We start from the raw sequence: 15178 nt of genomic DNA on the forward strand, positions 1-15178 counted from the left end.
TATTTGCTCCCGACTCCTGGGAGCCATGGATGCCATGGATGAAGCAGCAGCTCGTGGTACACCCTGCTGAGGTACCTCCAGGGAGCGAAGCACCACCTTCTTGCGCAGCCTCCCTAAGGACACCCAAACCTCTATCAAGGAATTCCGGTATTTCAGGTTGACTCACCACTTCCCACCATCTTCTGAGCAAGTCTCCCCCTGTATTCCTCTTTGCAAAATCAGAATCATAGAATGGTTTAGGTTGGAAGGGACCTTGAAGATCATCTAGTTCCAACCCCACTGCCATGGGCAGGGACACCTCCCACTAGACCAGGTTGCTCAAAGCCCCATCCAGCTTGGCCTTGAACATCTCCAGGGATGGGGCAGACACATCTTCTTGGGCTACTTGTTCCAGTGCCTCACCACCCTGAGTGAAAAGATCAACTTCTTTTGCAAGAAGTTTGACGTGATCAAACAGACACCCACCATATGATCAAAAAAAATAAACAGCCGTGCCACGTCAGGTGGTAGGACACACCGTCATTTCAGTCACATGAGGCCCAACCGCCTGGCCACGTGGCCGTCAGAGCTGGAGGCGTGCAGCTTTTCACTGCCTTCATAACCGCCTCTGTGGCTGTCTCTGTTTAAAAAAAGAACCATTAAATAACATCGACCCACATTGCATAATTACCCGTGGAAGCGCAGCGCCGAAGTTGTCAGCTGAACTGCTTTGGCGTTACCTCTTCACTCATTACACTGCGTTAGGACTTTAGTTTGTAGAAATACCCACAATTTAAATGCTCAGCCACATTCCTGGCGTTCCTTCACCGCAAAGTATCACTTCACTTAGAACTCCAGACGGCTTATTAACAACCACACGGACAAAAGGTCACTTTTTTCAAGCAGCAACTTTTTATTATTGGGAAAAACATTAGGACTTTATTTTTCTTCCTCTTACATATACTTGATTTGAATAAAAATAATTTAAAACTTTTAAAATTTCTTTTTATATTACATGAAAATAACTCGAAACAAAGACTGAATTTTGGAAGCAAGTGAACATAGACAAAACTGTTGTTCAGCTGCTGAGATGTAGTACTTGGATTTTTTTAAATTCAAATAGAGAAACAATCACAATTGTCATTCCAGTGAAGAAAATTAATCCATCTATAAAATATCTTGAAGTTTGAGAATGGCATGTAGTTACACTAGAAAGTATTCATAATATAGCGTGTGAGTTCTAACATATTACCTAAAATATATAACTTCTCAGACTTTACAAGGTCAAATATTTTAGACCATATTCCAGTGGAAAAACACTACAAACCTATTACGATCCTTTTAAAGTTCTTGTTGAATTAACTTTTCTTTCCTTTTGAGGAATTTTAATATAATATTTCAAGCAATAAAATATTGCATACAAACTAGCTTGCAGAACTTTATTCACACTAACTCGGACAACGGCTGTTTTAAAGGATGAAGCACCTTTAGGAACAGTGACAAAGCATCACTGTTACAGTAGCTGATGAAGAAGCAGATTTTGTGCACAGATTGGTACAATTTTCATGACATTTCTGTAAATCTGATAAAAATCACCGTATATCCAGCAATAAGAAATTAAACTAATGGGAATTAAAATATGCTTAAGGCTGGGGTAGCGTTACAGTGTTACAAGACAAAGATTCTGTTAATTAATCCAATTCATATCATCTGACAAAGACTTCCAATAAAACACTGATTTCGTCTTCTTTTTTCTTTTTAAAATACATGCAACCTACTGCAATTTCCATTCCCTGGCTTAGCCCGTCTCTTTTCAGTTGAATGTGAATATAGTTCATCTTTTCATTAAGTTCTAGGGTAACAAACATCATTCAGCCCCACCTGAATGGATTCTAACCAAAAAAAAAAGCCCCCAAAAGCAAAAAAAGCAATCAGCACATCAAGCTCTGGCTTTAGAACACAAACTATCATGTGCAGGAATACGCAGGGTCAAAATGAGATGGAATCTGCTTAGGTAGTTATTTGCGTTGAGTACCATATTAAATTTAATGGAAGTGTCCCCGTTGTGGCTGTCTGATGGACCGACGGAAAAACCCCTCTTCACAAGTAAAGGAAAAAATACTATTAATACGATCGTTGGAAGTGTGCTCTTGTAACAGTCTCACCTCGGGGGTCAGCTCTCTTTAAAAAAAAGGCTGGCAATGCTGGCTGGCGTTGCCACTTCCCAAAAAACTCGGTGCCATCTAAAGCGACAATCTCAAGCCCTTGAAAAATAAACATTTCATTTCAGGATATTTTTGGGGGATTTTTGTTTTGTTTTGTTTTGTTCTCGGCTTTTTTTTTATTTTTGTAACTGTCCGCTGTTTCCAGCACCATCTCAGAGGTTGGAACGTTTCATTCCTTCCTCTGCCGGTTTTGTCATTTTCCACTTGGCAGATGCCGCCCACCACACCCCACCGCTCCTCACGGCGCAGCAGCCACCGCTACCGCCTTCTCATTTTCCTTCTCCGTTATCCGCATTGGCAGTGGGATTTACAGCCCTGGAATGTGATTTCTCAATCAATACACATTTTCTTTTCCAAAGGAATGCCTTAGTTTGCAACCGTAGGTGTGTAAAAGTACTGTAACTTTAAATAATGAGTGGGCGGTGGCTCTTTTGAGATAAATCTGTGATGCAATTTGGGAAGCCAAGGAGAGGCATTCTCACGCAACTGCAATAGTTTTAAGATCAGGTAAAATTTTGGACCTAAACTATGCCATTTGTTTTGCTTTGTAAATTAAGAATTACTTTTAGTTTCACCAAGAAGTATTCTACTGGTATGAACTACAGAATTTTTGAAATTATTATGCATCTTTATATTTTACTTCTCTTCTCTAAATATATTACTCATTTGTTTAATTCATTCAGGAATCTACCATACTGTCAACCAACTACAGTAATCCAGAAATATTTTCCGTGTACAGAAGGGGCTTAATCACTAAGCCACACCTTCCTGCAAAGCTTCAGTATTTTTGATTGGTAAAAAGCATTTCTCATTGAAATAATACTGAAGTGGAGCCCAAGCCCTCCTCCATTGATACGACTGTTCAGTTCATTAACTTTTCAGGACAAAACGCTGATCACATTCAATGACAAGATACACTATCGTTTTCAAGACAGCTCCAGCGGTAGCTCTGGTGGTACAACAGTGTATCTTGGGTCAAGCTTAGGTGTGAAATCCTTGAAGTTCTTAGATGCTTCAGTACCAAATACATCTAAAACCTTCCTGTTCATAAGAGCAAACCTGAAAAAGAAGAGACATGAGAGAATGACCAGATTACTACATTTCTTTTGAAAAAGTAAAATTACTAAAATTTATTCTATGAATAAAATATTAATTTATGTCTAAAATTATTAAAATTATTTCATTTCATGAAAGACTACCCAAATCTTTGACAAATCTGTCAATAATAGTGCTGTGTGTAGATACATTTTCTACAACACAACTTGTGGAAAAGGGGAGAGAGTCCCCTTCTGCTTTTAATTTCACAAAAAAAGTCAAACCAGAATATACCACTCTTCTTTCTCACCCCAGCCTCCCAAACGCTGGCCATGCCTGCTCGAGTCCAAATAACAATTTTATGGGTGTTATAGTCTCGTTCAGTCTCTTAAATCTTCAAAATTGTTGAGTGACTGACCTGTGAAACATCACTCTATGGAGAGAGTGTCAAAATGACTGTTACAGAGATTTACTTCAGATAAAATAAATGAGCAGAATCGAATTTCTTTTCCCTCCTCTCTTTCAACTAAAGCAATCTCAGGATTAGCACAAGAGGGGAAAATGCAGCCAAAATTGGACATCTGCACTGACATCACCCCCCGGGTCATGTTTGTGTGGCCTCCGAGGTTGCCTGCAGACTGCCTCCAGGCGTCCCAAGGAAAGCTTCCCACTGCCTCCAGCAACGCGTTCCGTCACCTCGTGTCCCGCTAAGAGTGTACTGTGCCATGGGGAGCGTAGGGTCAACATGCTCCAGGGACTGGCCTCGGATTTCGCTTCTATTTTTATAGTCTGGAGAGCTCACTGTCACGACAAATGTTACCTTTTATAAACTCATTCATAAGCTGATCTGCATTAAGATTTGGATGCCTTGTTTCTGCCACGTACAGCATCAGTATCATAGTGCACCCTTCACTAAACTGGATTTTTAAAAAGCAGTTACAGCAAAATCTATTTTAAAAGGGAAGCGTTTTAGATCCCCACAGCAAATAAGAGAAAAAATATTCAGTGAGATATTAGAGTGTAAATTTATGGTTACAACCAGTGAAAATTTTTTATTAGTTTTCCAAGACAAAAAATTCCTTTCCCAATTGAACTACTGAATCTTCAGAGTATTCTTAGGAAATACTCTGACATTTCTAGTAATGCTTTTAAACACGTAGTAATACCATGTTGTCAATCACTGTACATACTAAGTGATTTCTTCACCCTGTAGAGCTGTTTACTGGAGTTTTCATATTCCACTGAAATCAGAAAGCATTCCACCTTCCCACTGAACTAAAGAAAAAAGCCTTCCAGTAAAACACTCACCTGCTAAACAGTCTTAACTAGATGTAAGTCTTTGCTCCTGCCATCAGACTAAACCTAGCAACATCGCTTCAGCAGCAAAGAACTTCCAGTGGACTGGAAACCATTTGAAAAGCAAAGTAAATACTCAGGCAATTAGCCCGTGTGTGCTCCTACGGCGCTGCTGTTGACACAGAAAGCTGGATGTGGCCGACGATGCGTTTAGACAAGCCCTAACATACCCCTGATGACATACCTGCCGTTTGTTAGTCGTAAAAGAAATTTCCAGTACGAAGGTCTCAGGTTCTGAACTTCCATGACAGCCTGCAAGGAGAGTGTTCTGTCAGAGCCAGCTGACAGCAAAAGGCAAAAGCTTCATCCACGACATTATGTTGCCAAAAGCAGTGAAAGGATAGTTACGGAAATACACATTTAATTTTTTAAAAATCATCTCATGATTCATGGACTGAAAGCAGCTGTGATCACCTGCCCATGTCCTGCGCCGTCAGCAGACAAACGTCTCACAGCTGAATTGGATGCTCTGTACGACCCCCACCAGCACGGACTGGTATTCCCAGGCTGCTGTCTCTCAAAAGTGGGGTAATTAACTTAGATCTCATTGCAGAGAAAGCAACAATAATCCTTATTATTCCTACGTACATGACTTTGCACTTGTGGATGCCAAATATACCTACTATTTTATCCCCCGCTCACTCTGAGTTTTGTGATCTGCTATTTCTTGTAGTCATCTTTAGATTTCATGTTACATACCTTAAATAGTGTTACATAACCAAAATCCTTGTCTACTCTCTATTCCATTACTTTTCTGGGTCACTTATGAGTATAGTGAGTAACAAACATCTCAGCATAGATCCCTTTGCTAATTTCCCTCTCCTTCCTCCCTCCTAAACCTAGCAATTGATTTCTAGTCTTGGATCCCTTTTCCAATTAGTTATTAAGTAATGAAAAAAACCCTCTCCTCTTATCTCATGGGAACTTTATTTCTGTTAGCCCCATACGATGGTCCTTGCCAAGAGTATTTTGGAGATGTCAATGCTGCAGACCTTCAGGCACATCCCAAGCACTAAAATATGAGTTCGCTTTGATCCTCGAATAAGAGGTATTCCCAAATATAGGGGAGCAATGAGGAGGAGGAGTGGAACTGTTGTGTTAAGCACAAGACAGCAGAAGACTCTTTTTAGGGTCATTTAATATTCTTTTTATAGAGGGATACAAAAAATACACATAGTTATGGAGGTCCAGAAGACACTCGGTGGGATGTTTCAGCAGAAGGTCTAGAAATGGAGAGATGTAGTAGAGAAGTAATTTGGGTATCACTGAAAAGGAGCTTTTCTAGCTGATGCCACTGATAAAAGGACTGAGGGTGAAGGTACATAATTGACTTGGGAAGTGCCAAAGACGATAACTACAGCTTGTTTCGAATGTAAAACTTCAGGTTTCCTTGTCATTTTTGCAGATTTTTTCAAATAAGCAACTTTAATTCAGGTTAGCTGAAAGTGAAAACTTCCAGTTGATTAATAAATAAATAAATAAATAAAAATTACAATATACTGTTTGTCTCCTTGAGGAACTGTCCTTTCATACGCTTACGAAAATCCACACATTTATGTTCATCTTTTGGGTCAATGCATTTCAAGATCCTTTCCAAAGAATTCAATGCTTTGTATGTATGATATAAGCGTATGAGAAATTGGAGTTCTAGAAATGATGTTCCCACAGTGACACTCAAAAGCAGGACGCAGGAGCCCCGATTCACAGCATCTTGCTGGAATCACTACGTCACACCACCTTTTCCGTATCACTGTATTCCTGCACTCCTCATTTCATTCAACATTTGACTTAAACTAAAAGAACCTCTGTTAGAAGACAACATACTTACTGCCTGAAAGCATATCGACGTGGAAATGGCATAGATGATGCTGTCTGCATGAGGAAAATAGGGAACCTTCCCTGCTTCAATGCCTTTGAAGTACATAGTCTATAAAAATAAATAAAAAATGCTGAATGAAACTAAGTAAAAGTAGCACGTAGCTTTTTACTTACTTTACCTTTTCAGAAAACCCTGTCAACATTACTAAGCTATGCTCATGTATCTTTGTTTATGTGCACAGACATGGCATTGATTGAGCTAGCTTATAGAAGTTATCCAAGATCAATAGAATAAGGGGCTTTAAATGCATAGAACAGGACCTCGCAACAGCTTGGGTGTTAAAAGGGTAACACAGATCTTAAAGATAAAAAAGGGAAAGTTTGCTATGTTAAATTCTCCATTTTAAAAAAGCAAAAGAACAATGCAATTACTATTCCAACAAAGTGAATATTCACTGTTCTTAAACAGCTTGAAATCACATACTTTTCTTTCTGAGAAAACATGTAAAGTTTATTTTCCTGAGCACAGCTTGACCTTCCAAAGCAGCACACGCCTCTCTGGTCAGTTACCCTTGGCTTGCGTAAGATGATAAAAGTAGTTTAAAAAAAAAAAAGAAAGAAAGAAAGAAAGAAAGAACACATAGCTCATTTCTTATTTCGCTGCAGCCACAATGTCTCAAAGTCCAGAGAAAACCAGCCACAATACAAGATAATACTGTTTTTTTTACAGCTGGTGTTCTAAAAGTCAATATGGATAACTCAGAGATGGTTTTATATAACCCATATGCGAACTACCTTCAGAGCTTGATCTAGGATTACAAGGAGCAAGAATAACCGAGTATATCTTCCCTTTTTATGTTTAATTTTATCCTTTAAAGAAAAAAAAGTTCCTTCTTTTTATATTCTTTTAAATGAATTCTGCTGTGGCAATGGAGGTGGATAAATATCACCCGGGAATGAGGCCCTCGAGGGCTGCAGGAGAAAGCTTTGTGATTCGGGGATGATGCATAATAAGAGAACAGTCTTAACTTATTCCAGCAGTACTGTTGGGGAAATAACCATGACTAAGTCCCGATTTTATGGAAAAATCACAGTAAGAAAGCAAAAGCCACTTAGCAAAGTATAATCAACATATTCAAACTCTACAAACTTTTTTATTTTTTCCTGAGCTCCTAATTTTAACAAGTTCATAGAAGTAATTCAAGTCTGCAAAACAGTAATTAGAACGAAGTTCGTTGCAAAGCTGGGAATTCAATCAGTTGAAGTATATCGACAAACAACTCCAGCTATAGACTAAAACCTAAGCTATTTTGAGTTATCTTGGACTGCTGAATGCCAAAATTAGGGAACAAAGGCAGGAAGTTAAGCTGTAGCTTTTGGCAATAAATCTGCAATTAAGGAATAGTTTTGATTTATGTTTCTGGCAGAATAGACATTCTTGGAACTTTCAGATTTAAAAAATCTGCAAAAGCTACAAAGCAAAAGGCTATCAGGAGATTAAAAAAAATCATGGAGAATATACATGGACACCAGTGGATAAAGGACTTTGAAAATGAGTCATAGAAAGGAAAATAAGAAAGAAATAACCACAGAACAGCACTGCCTCTTGGCACACACCTACTGAAACACACGACCGCCACACAACTTTGTGTTACACTGGAATTGTCTGACAAAGCCTGTGAAGTTCATTTTCTTTCTCGGCTTTGAAAAAACAGATGAAATACAGAACTCTGCTTCGAGGGTAACATCTTACCTCTACTAATTTGGACACCAGATACATAGAGATAGTAGTACTTTTGTAAAACATCATAGAAATTCCTGCTAGGCACCCTGCAACAATTAGAAAACAAAAGTATTGTTAAGACGGTGACTTATTGTTGCTGTTGCAGTACGTCAGCTCAACACCGCACAAGGTCGTGCTTTCTGTTGCTACAACAAAGTTCAGTGATGTTCCTGTGCTGCCCATCAAACTATGGTTTACGGCATTAAAAGAAAAAAAAAAAAAGAATTTTGAAACCCTGAAGGAAATCTGTAGTTCAGTGCTCAGGAACACGGTATTAAACTTCCCCCCTCATCCCACAAAGGCCTCTCAGGCTGCAATGCATGATAGGTGCACAAACCGCGGGGAAGGGCCTGGGACACCACACAAATGTCATGGCAAAAGGGTCCTTCTTCGGATCCAGTGGAGCCCACCCTTCCAAATGTGTATTCTGTCACGTATGGAAAAGACAGTATCTGAACCTCACATCTCTACAGTTGGAAAATAAAGGACAAGTTTACATTTGCGCATACAATAATATACTGTCCTTGAAGCTGACCACAAAACCCCACACCATTTGATTGAATTTGCCTTACAATTTTAGTTTTGACTCTTTATTTGAAGCTACTTGAAACCCCCCTGTCACTTTGACACAACCTTGATGTACACAGTCCTATTTTCATCACAGAAGTCTGAAAAGGGAACGGGAGGACAGACAAGAGAAATATTTGCAAAGTCCCAACAGAGGCAACATAAACTTCTTGTCATGGACTCACCAGCTACAAGTGCGTGAAGCTCATCATCTAGGTTTCGTACCCAACGCAGGAAGCAACTCGTACCCTGGTGGTGAACAGAGCGCAGGATTAGCCCTCGTTATTTCTCTTTCAGAAGATACAGACTGGAGATATTCCTCTGGAAACTCGTAATATAGCACACAGTGTGAATTAAGAGTGTAGCGTGATAAAACCTATAATCCATAGTATCTGAAACATTTCAGTGTTTTAATTAACAATTCACCACTACTGTTTTTTTCAAAAAAATCAGAGAGCAGACCAGTCTAATTTGAATACCAATCTAATTCTAAAGCTAATTTTGAATTCGCATCATCTTCATTTGCTGTAGTTGTCTAGACCCTGATAAAGTCTGTTTTCTACTACACACCGAACACCTTGAGATTCTGCCACACACCCAATAAATTCTGGAACCAGGAAAACAAATTAATCTAAAACATTAGAACAGCATACAGTGAAACACATAATAACCTGTTTGCTGACACAGACAACACTACACAGCTGTTTAGGCCAGAATGGATGTAAGTAACTGTGGCTTAGACTGCATTCAAATATACTTCATTTGGATGACTGCAGGTTACCAAATGATCCAAATTGTTCCACATCTGCCACATCCTCTGCATTGTCTTTTCAACTGTTTTGGAAATCCATACTTGGTCTCCAAATTTTATCCCTGGTAAATTTCTGTTTGCTTTGAAATGGTTTGAGATCTGCTTGGTAAGGCCCAATCCAGTGCTGATGGCACTGAGACAACATGATATAATTCAGTGTGACAGCCTGCTGATGTCGGCTTTGAGATACGTGTCTGGCTCTCAATCCATCTAATGCGTGCTTTTCATGGAATCAAAGAATAACTCATGTTGCAGGGGACCTCTGGAGATCATCTGCTCCAACCTCCAGCCTGAAGCTGGTCTAATTAGAGCAGGTTGCTCAGGAACTTGTTCAGTGGAGTTCTGAGTATCTCCATGGATGGAGACTACACAGCCTTACCCGGGCAACCTGTTCCTATTTTTGGACACCCTCACATGAGAACATGTTTCATTATATCTCTTTGGAATATCCTGTACTTGAGCTTGTATCCATTGTGTTTAATTCTATCACCGCACACCTCCAAGAGGTGTAGGTAGCAATGAAATCTCCCCTGAACCTTTTTACTCCAGCATGAAAACCAGTTATCCCAGCTTCTCCTTGCATGTCGTATGACCCAGCCATCAGGTGAACCCACCCTTGAAAAAGACATTAAAATTAAAAGAAGAAATTAAGTAATATGTGTCCAAAAATGGACACAGTACCACAGATGTGGTCTCACTAGCTATTTCATAGCGCACATAAATAAATTCCTTGCAAAGCCATTGATATATTGCAATTATGTCAGTCAACATCACTACTCAAACTTGTAAACTAATTTAAAAAATGAATTAAATAAATAAAATAAATTCAAAAATTAAACCAGGCTACAATGGCCAACTTTTTTTCTGCACAACCATGTTTGCTGACATTAATTAACAGTAAGGGGAACACAAAATATTAATAGTACTACAATCCTACAATGGCACTTCAGACTGCTTTTAGGGACAAGATAGACTTTTTTTAAAAGCAGTCCATAATGCAATTCCTTTGGGTTCAAAATACATCAAGCATTTCATTTTTTTGGGCTGTGATCCAGTCTTTTGGAGTGACTAGAATCTCTGCTGCCCTACATGCTTATTTCAAACTGGAAGAAAAATATAATGCAACCCAAATCTAGGCAAGTTATGGAACACAAACAATAACAGAAAGTGCATATTTAATAAACTATAAATAAAGGTCAGAGTATGTCACTCATAAAATGAATATCTAAAGAACTAAATTACACATTGCAATTGGAGCTATTAAAATAAATCAAAATCATTTGAGTTTTTGCAATTTAAATACGTTTTTCTCTAAAGGCTCTTTTCCTAAAGTTTGAGCAAATATTTAATTTTCACATAAACTCTGAACAACCCATTTGCACGTTGCCATTACAAATTTGAAACTCTGTAACCTTAAAATTCTTGTCCTAATCTGATTGCAAATCAAGTGAAATGGGGCTTTGCTTACAAATAACACTTGTTTTTTTAATTTTCAGTAAGCAACGTTTACCCTGAATAATACAGAATTATCTTAACTCCGCAAAACAAGTAACATAGCTGTTGAAAAATGACACGTGTGATTAAGAACATAAAAGTGCAAAAGCCACTTGAGTGCTGCACTATACAATCTATTCTCCCCTTGGGTGTGTGCTTGGTCACATTCTCTTTTGGCATAAATAAACGTAACTTGATTAACTCCAACAATGCTGTACAAACGCGTATCAGTCCACAGTCTGTCAGCTTATGAAGGTGTAGAAGGGCAAATTTCCAAGTGGTAAGTGCAATGTCTCCTCAGCTGCACATGATATATGTTCTGCGATCTGCTATTTAGTGTCAAGTAAGAATTCCAGATATTTGAGCCAAAAAAAATCTGCAAATGGCTTTTCTCTGGCAACACTGCTGCTCCTGCAGTCACTACTTGCGTCTGCACTAAAATGTTTTTGTGTAGCAGCAAGTCCCTTTGAAATCTGAATTCACTTTCTCTGAAGTTCTCCTTATCTCCTGATCTTGATACCGTTCTGCAAAATCCATCTGGTTCATTCAGAAATGACAGAAAAAACACATGGAATGGAAGACTCGTTTTCTATTTGCAATTTGATTACTCCAATACTATAGAATTTGTCAGTGACATGCTGTAGCAAACACTATCAGTAATATTAAGTGGTTAGACTTCCCAGCTCTTCATGATATTCTGAAAAGTGAAATAAAAAACATGGCATTCGTCATTTCTGTATGTTATAAGCTTACTTTGTATATACTAACAAAAGATCCCAGAAAAGCTCCAAGCTGGAAATTTTCCTTGTTGTAAAAGAGGGAAAGTAGCCGGGATGGTTCTGTAAACAGGTGACGGAAGGTGGATGGAATCCGAAGGCAACACTGGATCAGGTAACCGATGCTGAACATCCGAATGAAGCCCTAGAGAAAAGAAAGATTTTGTGGTAAGAAACCACCAATTTGGAAAAAGGAAAATAAAAAACATCTACAGAAGTACTTATTTTTTACATTGAGCAGTTTAAAACCCACTCTGCAGACACTATGTAAAATGCACACCCATCTTCAAACTCAAGACTCTTTTTTCCTGATTCCCCCATAAAAATAGCAAAGGTAATAAAATCATAGACAATTTACTCTCATAGAATCATAGAATGGTTTAGGTTGGAAGGGACCTTAAAGATCATCTAGTCCAACCCCCTGCCATGGGCAGGGACAACTCCCACCAGACCAGGTTGCTCTAAACACTGTCCAGCCTGGCCTTGAACACCTCCAGGGATGGGGCAGCCACAACCTCTCTGGGCAACATGTGCCAGTGCCTCACCACCCTCACAGTAAAAACTTTCTTCCTGGTATCTATTCTAAATCTCCCCTCTTTCAGTTTGAAGCCATTCCCCCTCGTCCTATCACTACATGCCCTTGTAAAAAGTCCCTCTCCAGCTTTCTTGTAGGCCCCCTTCAGATACTGGAAGGCCACAATAAGGTCTCCCCGGAGCCTTTTCTTCTCCAGGCTGAACAGCCCCAACTCTCTGACCTGCCTTCATTACAGAGGTGCTCCAGCCCTCTCATGATCTTTGTGGCCTCCTCTAGACCCGCTCCAACAGGTCCATGTCCTTCTTATGTTGGGGACCACAGAGCTGGATACAGCACTCCAGGTGGGGTTTCCCCAGAGCAGAGCGGCAGAATCACCTCCCTTGACCTGCTGGCCACACCGCTTTTGATGCAACCCAGGATGCGGTTGGCTTTCTGCGCTGTGAGCGCACATTGCCAGCTCATGTTGAGCTTCTCATCCACCAACATCAAAAGTCCTTCTCCTCAGAGCTGCTTTCAATCTGTTTTGTGCCCAGCCTGTATTTGTGCTTGGGATCACCTCAGCCCACATTCAGGACCTTGCACTTGGCCTTATTGAACTTCATGAGGTTTGCACAGGCCCACCTCTCCAGCCTGTCCAGGTCCCTCTGGATGGCATCCCTCCCCTCCAGCATGTCTACCTCACCACACAGCTTGGTATGGCCAGCAAAGTTGACTTTAATTGAATGTTTTAAAATTGTTCTAATTTAGTTTTTTTATTTAATTTTTAAAGGCAAACTCTCCTTTAATTGCTACGAATACCTGAAAGACCCAATGAACAAACTCTGTTTCTCTTCAGCTCCAAAATTCTATTCTTCGAAATAATACTGATGACTTCATTTCCAGGTTACTGACTGGCTTTTAACCACAAGTGGGTATATAGAGGAAAGTAATGCGGTGGAAAAATAGAGCACTTCTACCCTCAAATGTCTGGAGAAAGCACTAAAGGAGGAAAAAGTCCACAAAAAATAAATTTCAGAAAGTGTGAGAATTAGAAATTGACCCTGGTGGCTTGGCACATGCTCACATACTTTCCCTCAACCAAACTGGAGGCTGAGTGATGCCTGCAGCAAGAGAGAGGGCAAAACTGGAAGGGAGACTATGTGCAGAGCTACTGAGAAAGGATAACGTGGGTTCCAATGATTTTTTCTTACTATTCCACCTTGGATACAGATCTGCTTTTTTATACCATGTCACAAAACCACACTGAGTTTTTCTTTCCAAACTCTTCTCCCCAGTTTTTTATAACTTCCTCCACAGCTTCCTATCATTATTCTTACCCTATGGCTGAACTTCTCTAATCATTCTGAATAAGATCTATCCATTTTTTTTGTTGGAAGATGCCTTATCTGAAAAATCTCTGTGCACTCACTATTGGCAAATAGAGCAGGCACCCAATGCTCATGGTTTCTGTAATTAATTTTCCGGGAGACACTCAGGGACACCGAGACAATTCCAGTTACAGGGATAACTGACAGAGGATTTCATAGAATCATGGAACAGTTTGGGTTGGAAGGGACCTTTAAAGGTCATCTAGTCCAACCCCCCTGCAATAAGCAGGGACATCTTCAACTCAGAGCCCCGTCTAACCTGACCTGGAATATTTCCACAGGTGAAGCATCTACCAGCTCTCTGGGAAACCTGTGCCAGTGTTTCACCACCCCCATTGTAAAAATTTTTTTCCTTATATCTAGTCTAAATCTACCCTCTTTTAGTTTAAAACCATTACCCCTTGTCCTATCACAACAGGCACTGCTAAAAAGTTTGATTGAGCAACCTTTCAAACTCAAGAAACTCAAAAACGTTTTTGCCTCCCACAGGACTTTACAATGCATCATAAATCTCATAAAATTTTATTGTGGTTAAACATCCAGCAATAAACTTTTCCCGAAGCAATTACTCTGCCTGCTACTCAAGAAGTGGTTTATGAGAATCAAGTAGAAGAAAATATATTGTGTCATCCAATGATCCAGTAGCTATGAATGAAAAATTCCCACTTCTTCCTCTGCTACTCTTAAAGGTATGTAAATTCTACATACTGAAAAGCTAACAACCCAGTCTTTTCGGATCATGTGATGAAAATGCCTACTGAAAGGTGTGTGAGGTAGGCAGAAATGGAAATACACCGTGAATTTGGTGCAGTTAAAATGTCAAAATTAAGACGAGCATATATTCGCACCGAAAATGAAGAGGTATCCTAGTGTGAAGTATATAGCCCTGCTCTTCCAAAAAAATGAGATGATTACGATACCAGGTACCATTATATAAAAAGAAAGTCCTAAAACCAGCAGTTATGAACAAAGCCCAAAACAGGGGAACCAACAACAGTATGGTATGTTTGACATTTTTACCCAGCTGTAGGAAAGGTTACTCTGATGGGTGAGGAACACTGCATTAGGAAACACTTAAATTCCAACTGGAAACACTCAAATATATCCATGATTTCATTTTTATTAGTAGCTTACTAAGAAGTGCTGAACTGAAGGATTTAGGCTTATAACGTGCACCAAACAGCAATAAGTAGTGCACAAAATCTTTCTATTTAGCTCATTACATCAATCAAGTGAATCCATGTCACACTTACAGGTGTTTTACAGAGTCACAGAAAGTATTACATCTTACAATCAATGCCCAATATTGTAACATTTCTCTTCCATAAGAAGACCTCAAATAATAACAGAGGTAGAAAACAGTAGAGTATACGCAGGACATTATAATAAACATAAGTAAGCAAAGAAAACTCTGCTAAGAGCCATTTCCCTA

The 15178-nt window shown here is 39.4% G+C and overlaps 1 protein-coding gene across 1 annotated transcript in view; it reads right to left on the bottom strand.

Annotated features, from left to right (window-relative positions):
- Positions 1-2559: 2559 nt before the first annotated feature.
- The window catches only part of TMEM135 (transmembrane protein 135), a 189484-nt gene continuing 176865 nt past the window's right edge, over positions 2560-15178 (bottom strand). The window contains exons 11-15 of the mRNA XM_009881247.1: positions 8949-9012; positions 8167-8243; positions 6424-6522; positions 4780-4847; positions 2560-3263 (exon numbers count right to left, since the gene is read on the bottom strand). Coding sequence (XP_009879549.1) covers positions 3131-3263; positions 4780-4847; positions 6424-6522; positions 8167-8243; positions 8949-9012 — 441 coding nt within the window. The 3' untranslated portion in view covers positions 2560-3130. The remainder of the gene's footprint in view (positions 3264-4779; positions 4848-6423; positions 6523-8166; positions 8244-8948; positions 9013-15178) is intronic.

The sequence above is a fragment of the Charadrius vociferus genome, unplaced genomic scaffold, assembly GCF_000708025.1.
Source record: "Charadrius vociferus isolate BGI_N301 unplaced genomic scaffold, ASM70802v2 scaffold1, whole genome shotgun sequence".
NCBI classification, from domain to species: domain Eukaryota; kingdom Metazoa; phylum Chordata; class Aves; order Charadriiformes; family Charadriidae; genus Charadrius; species Charadrius vociferus.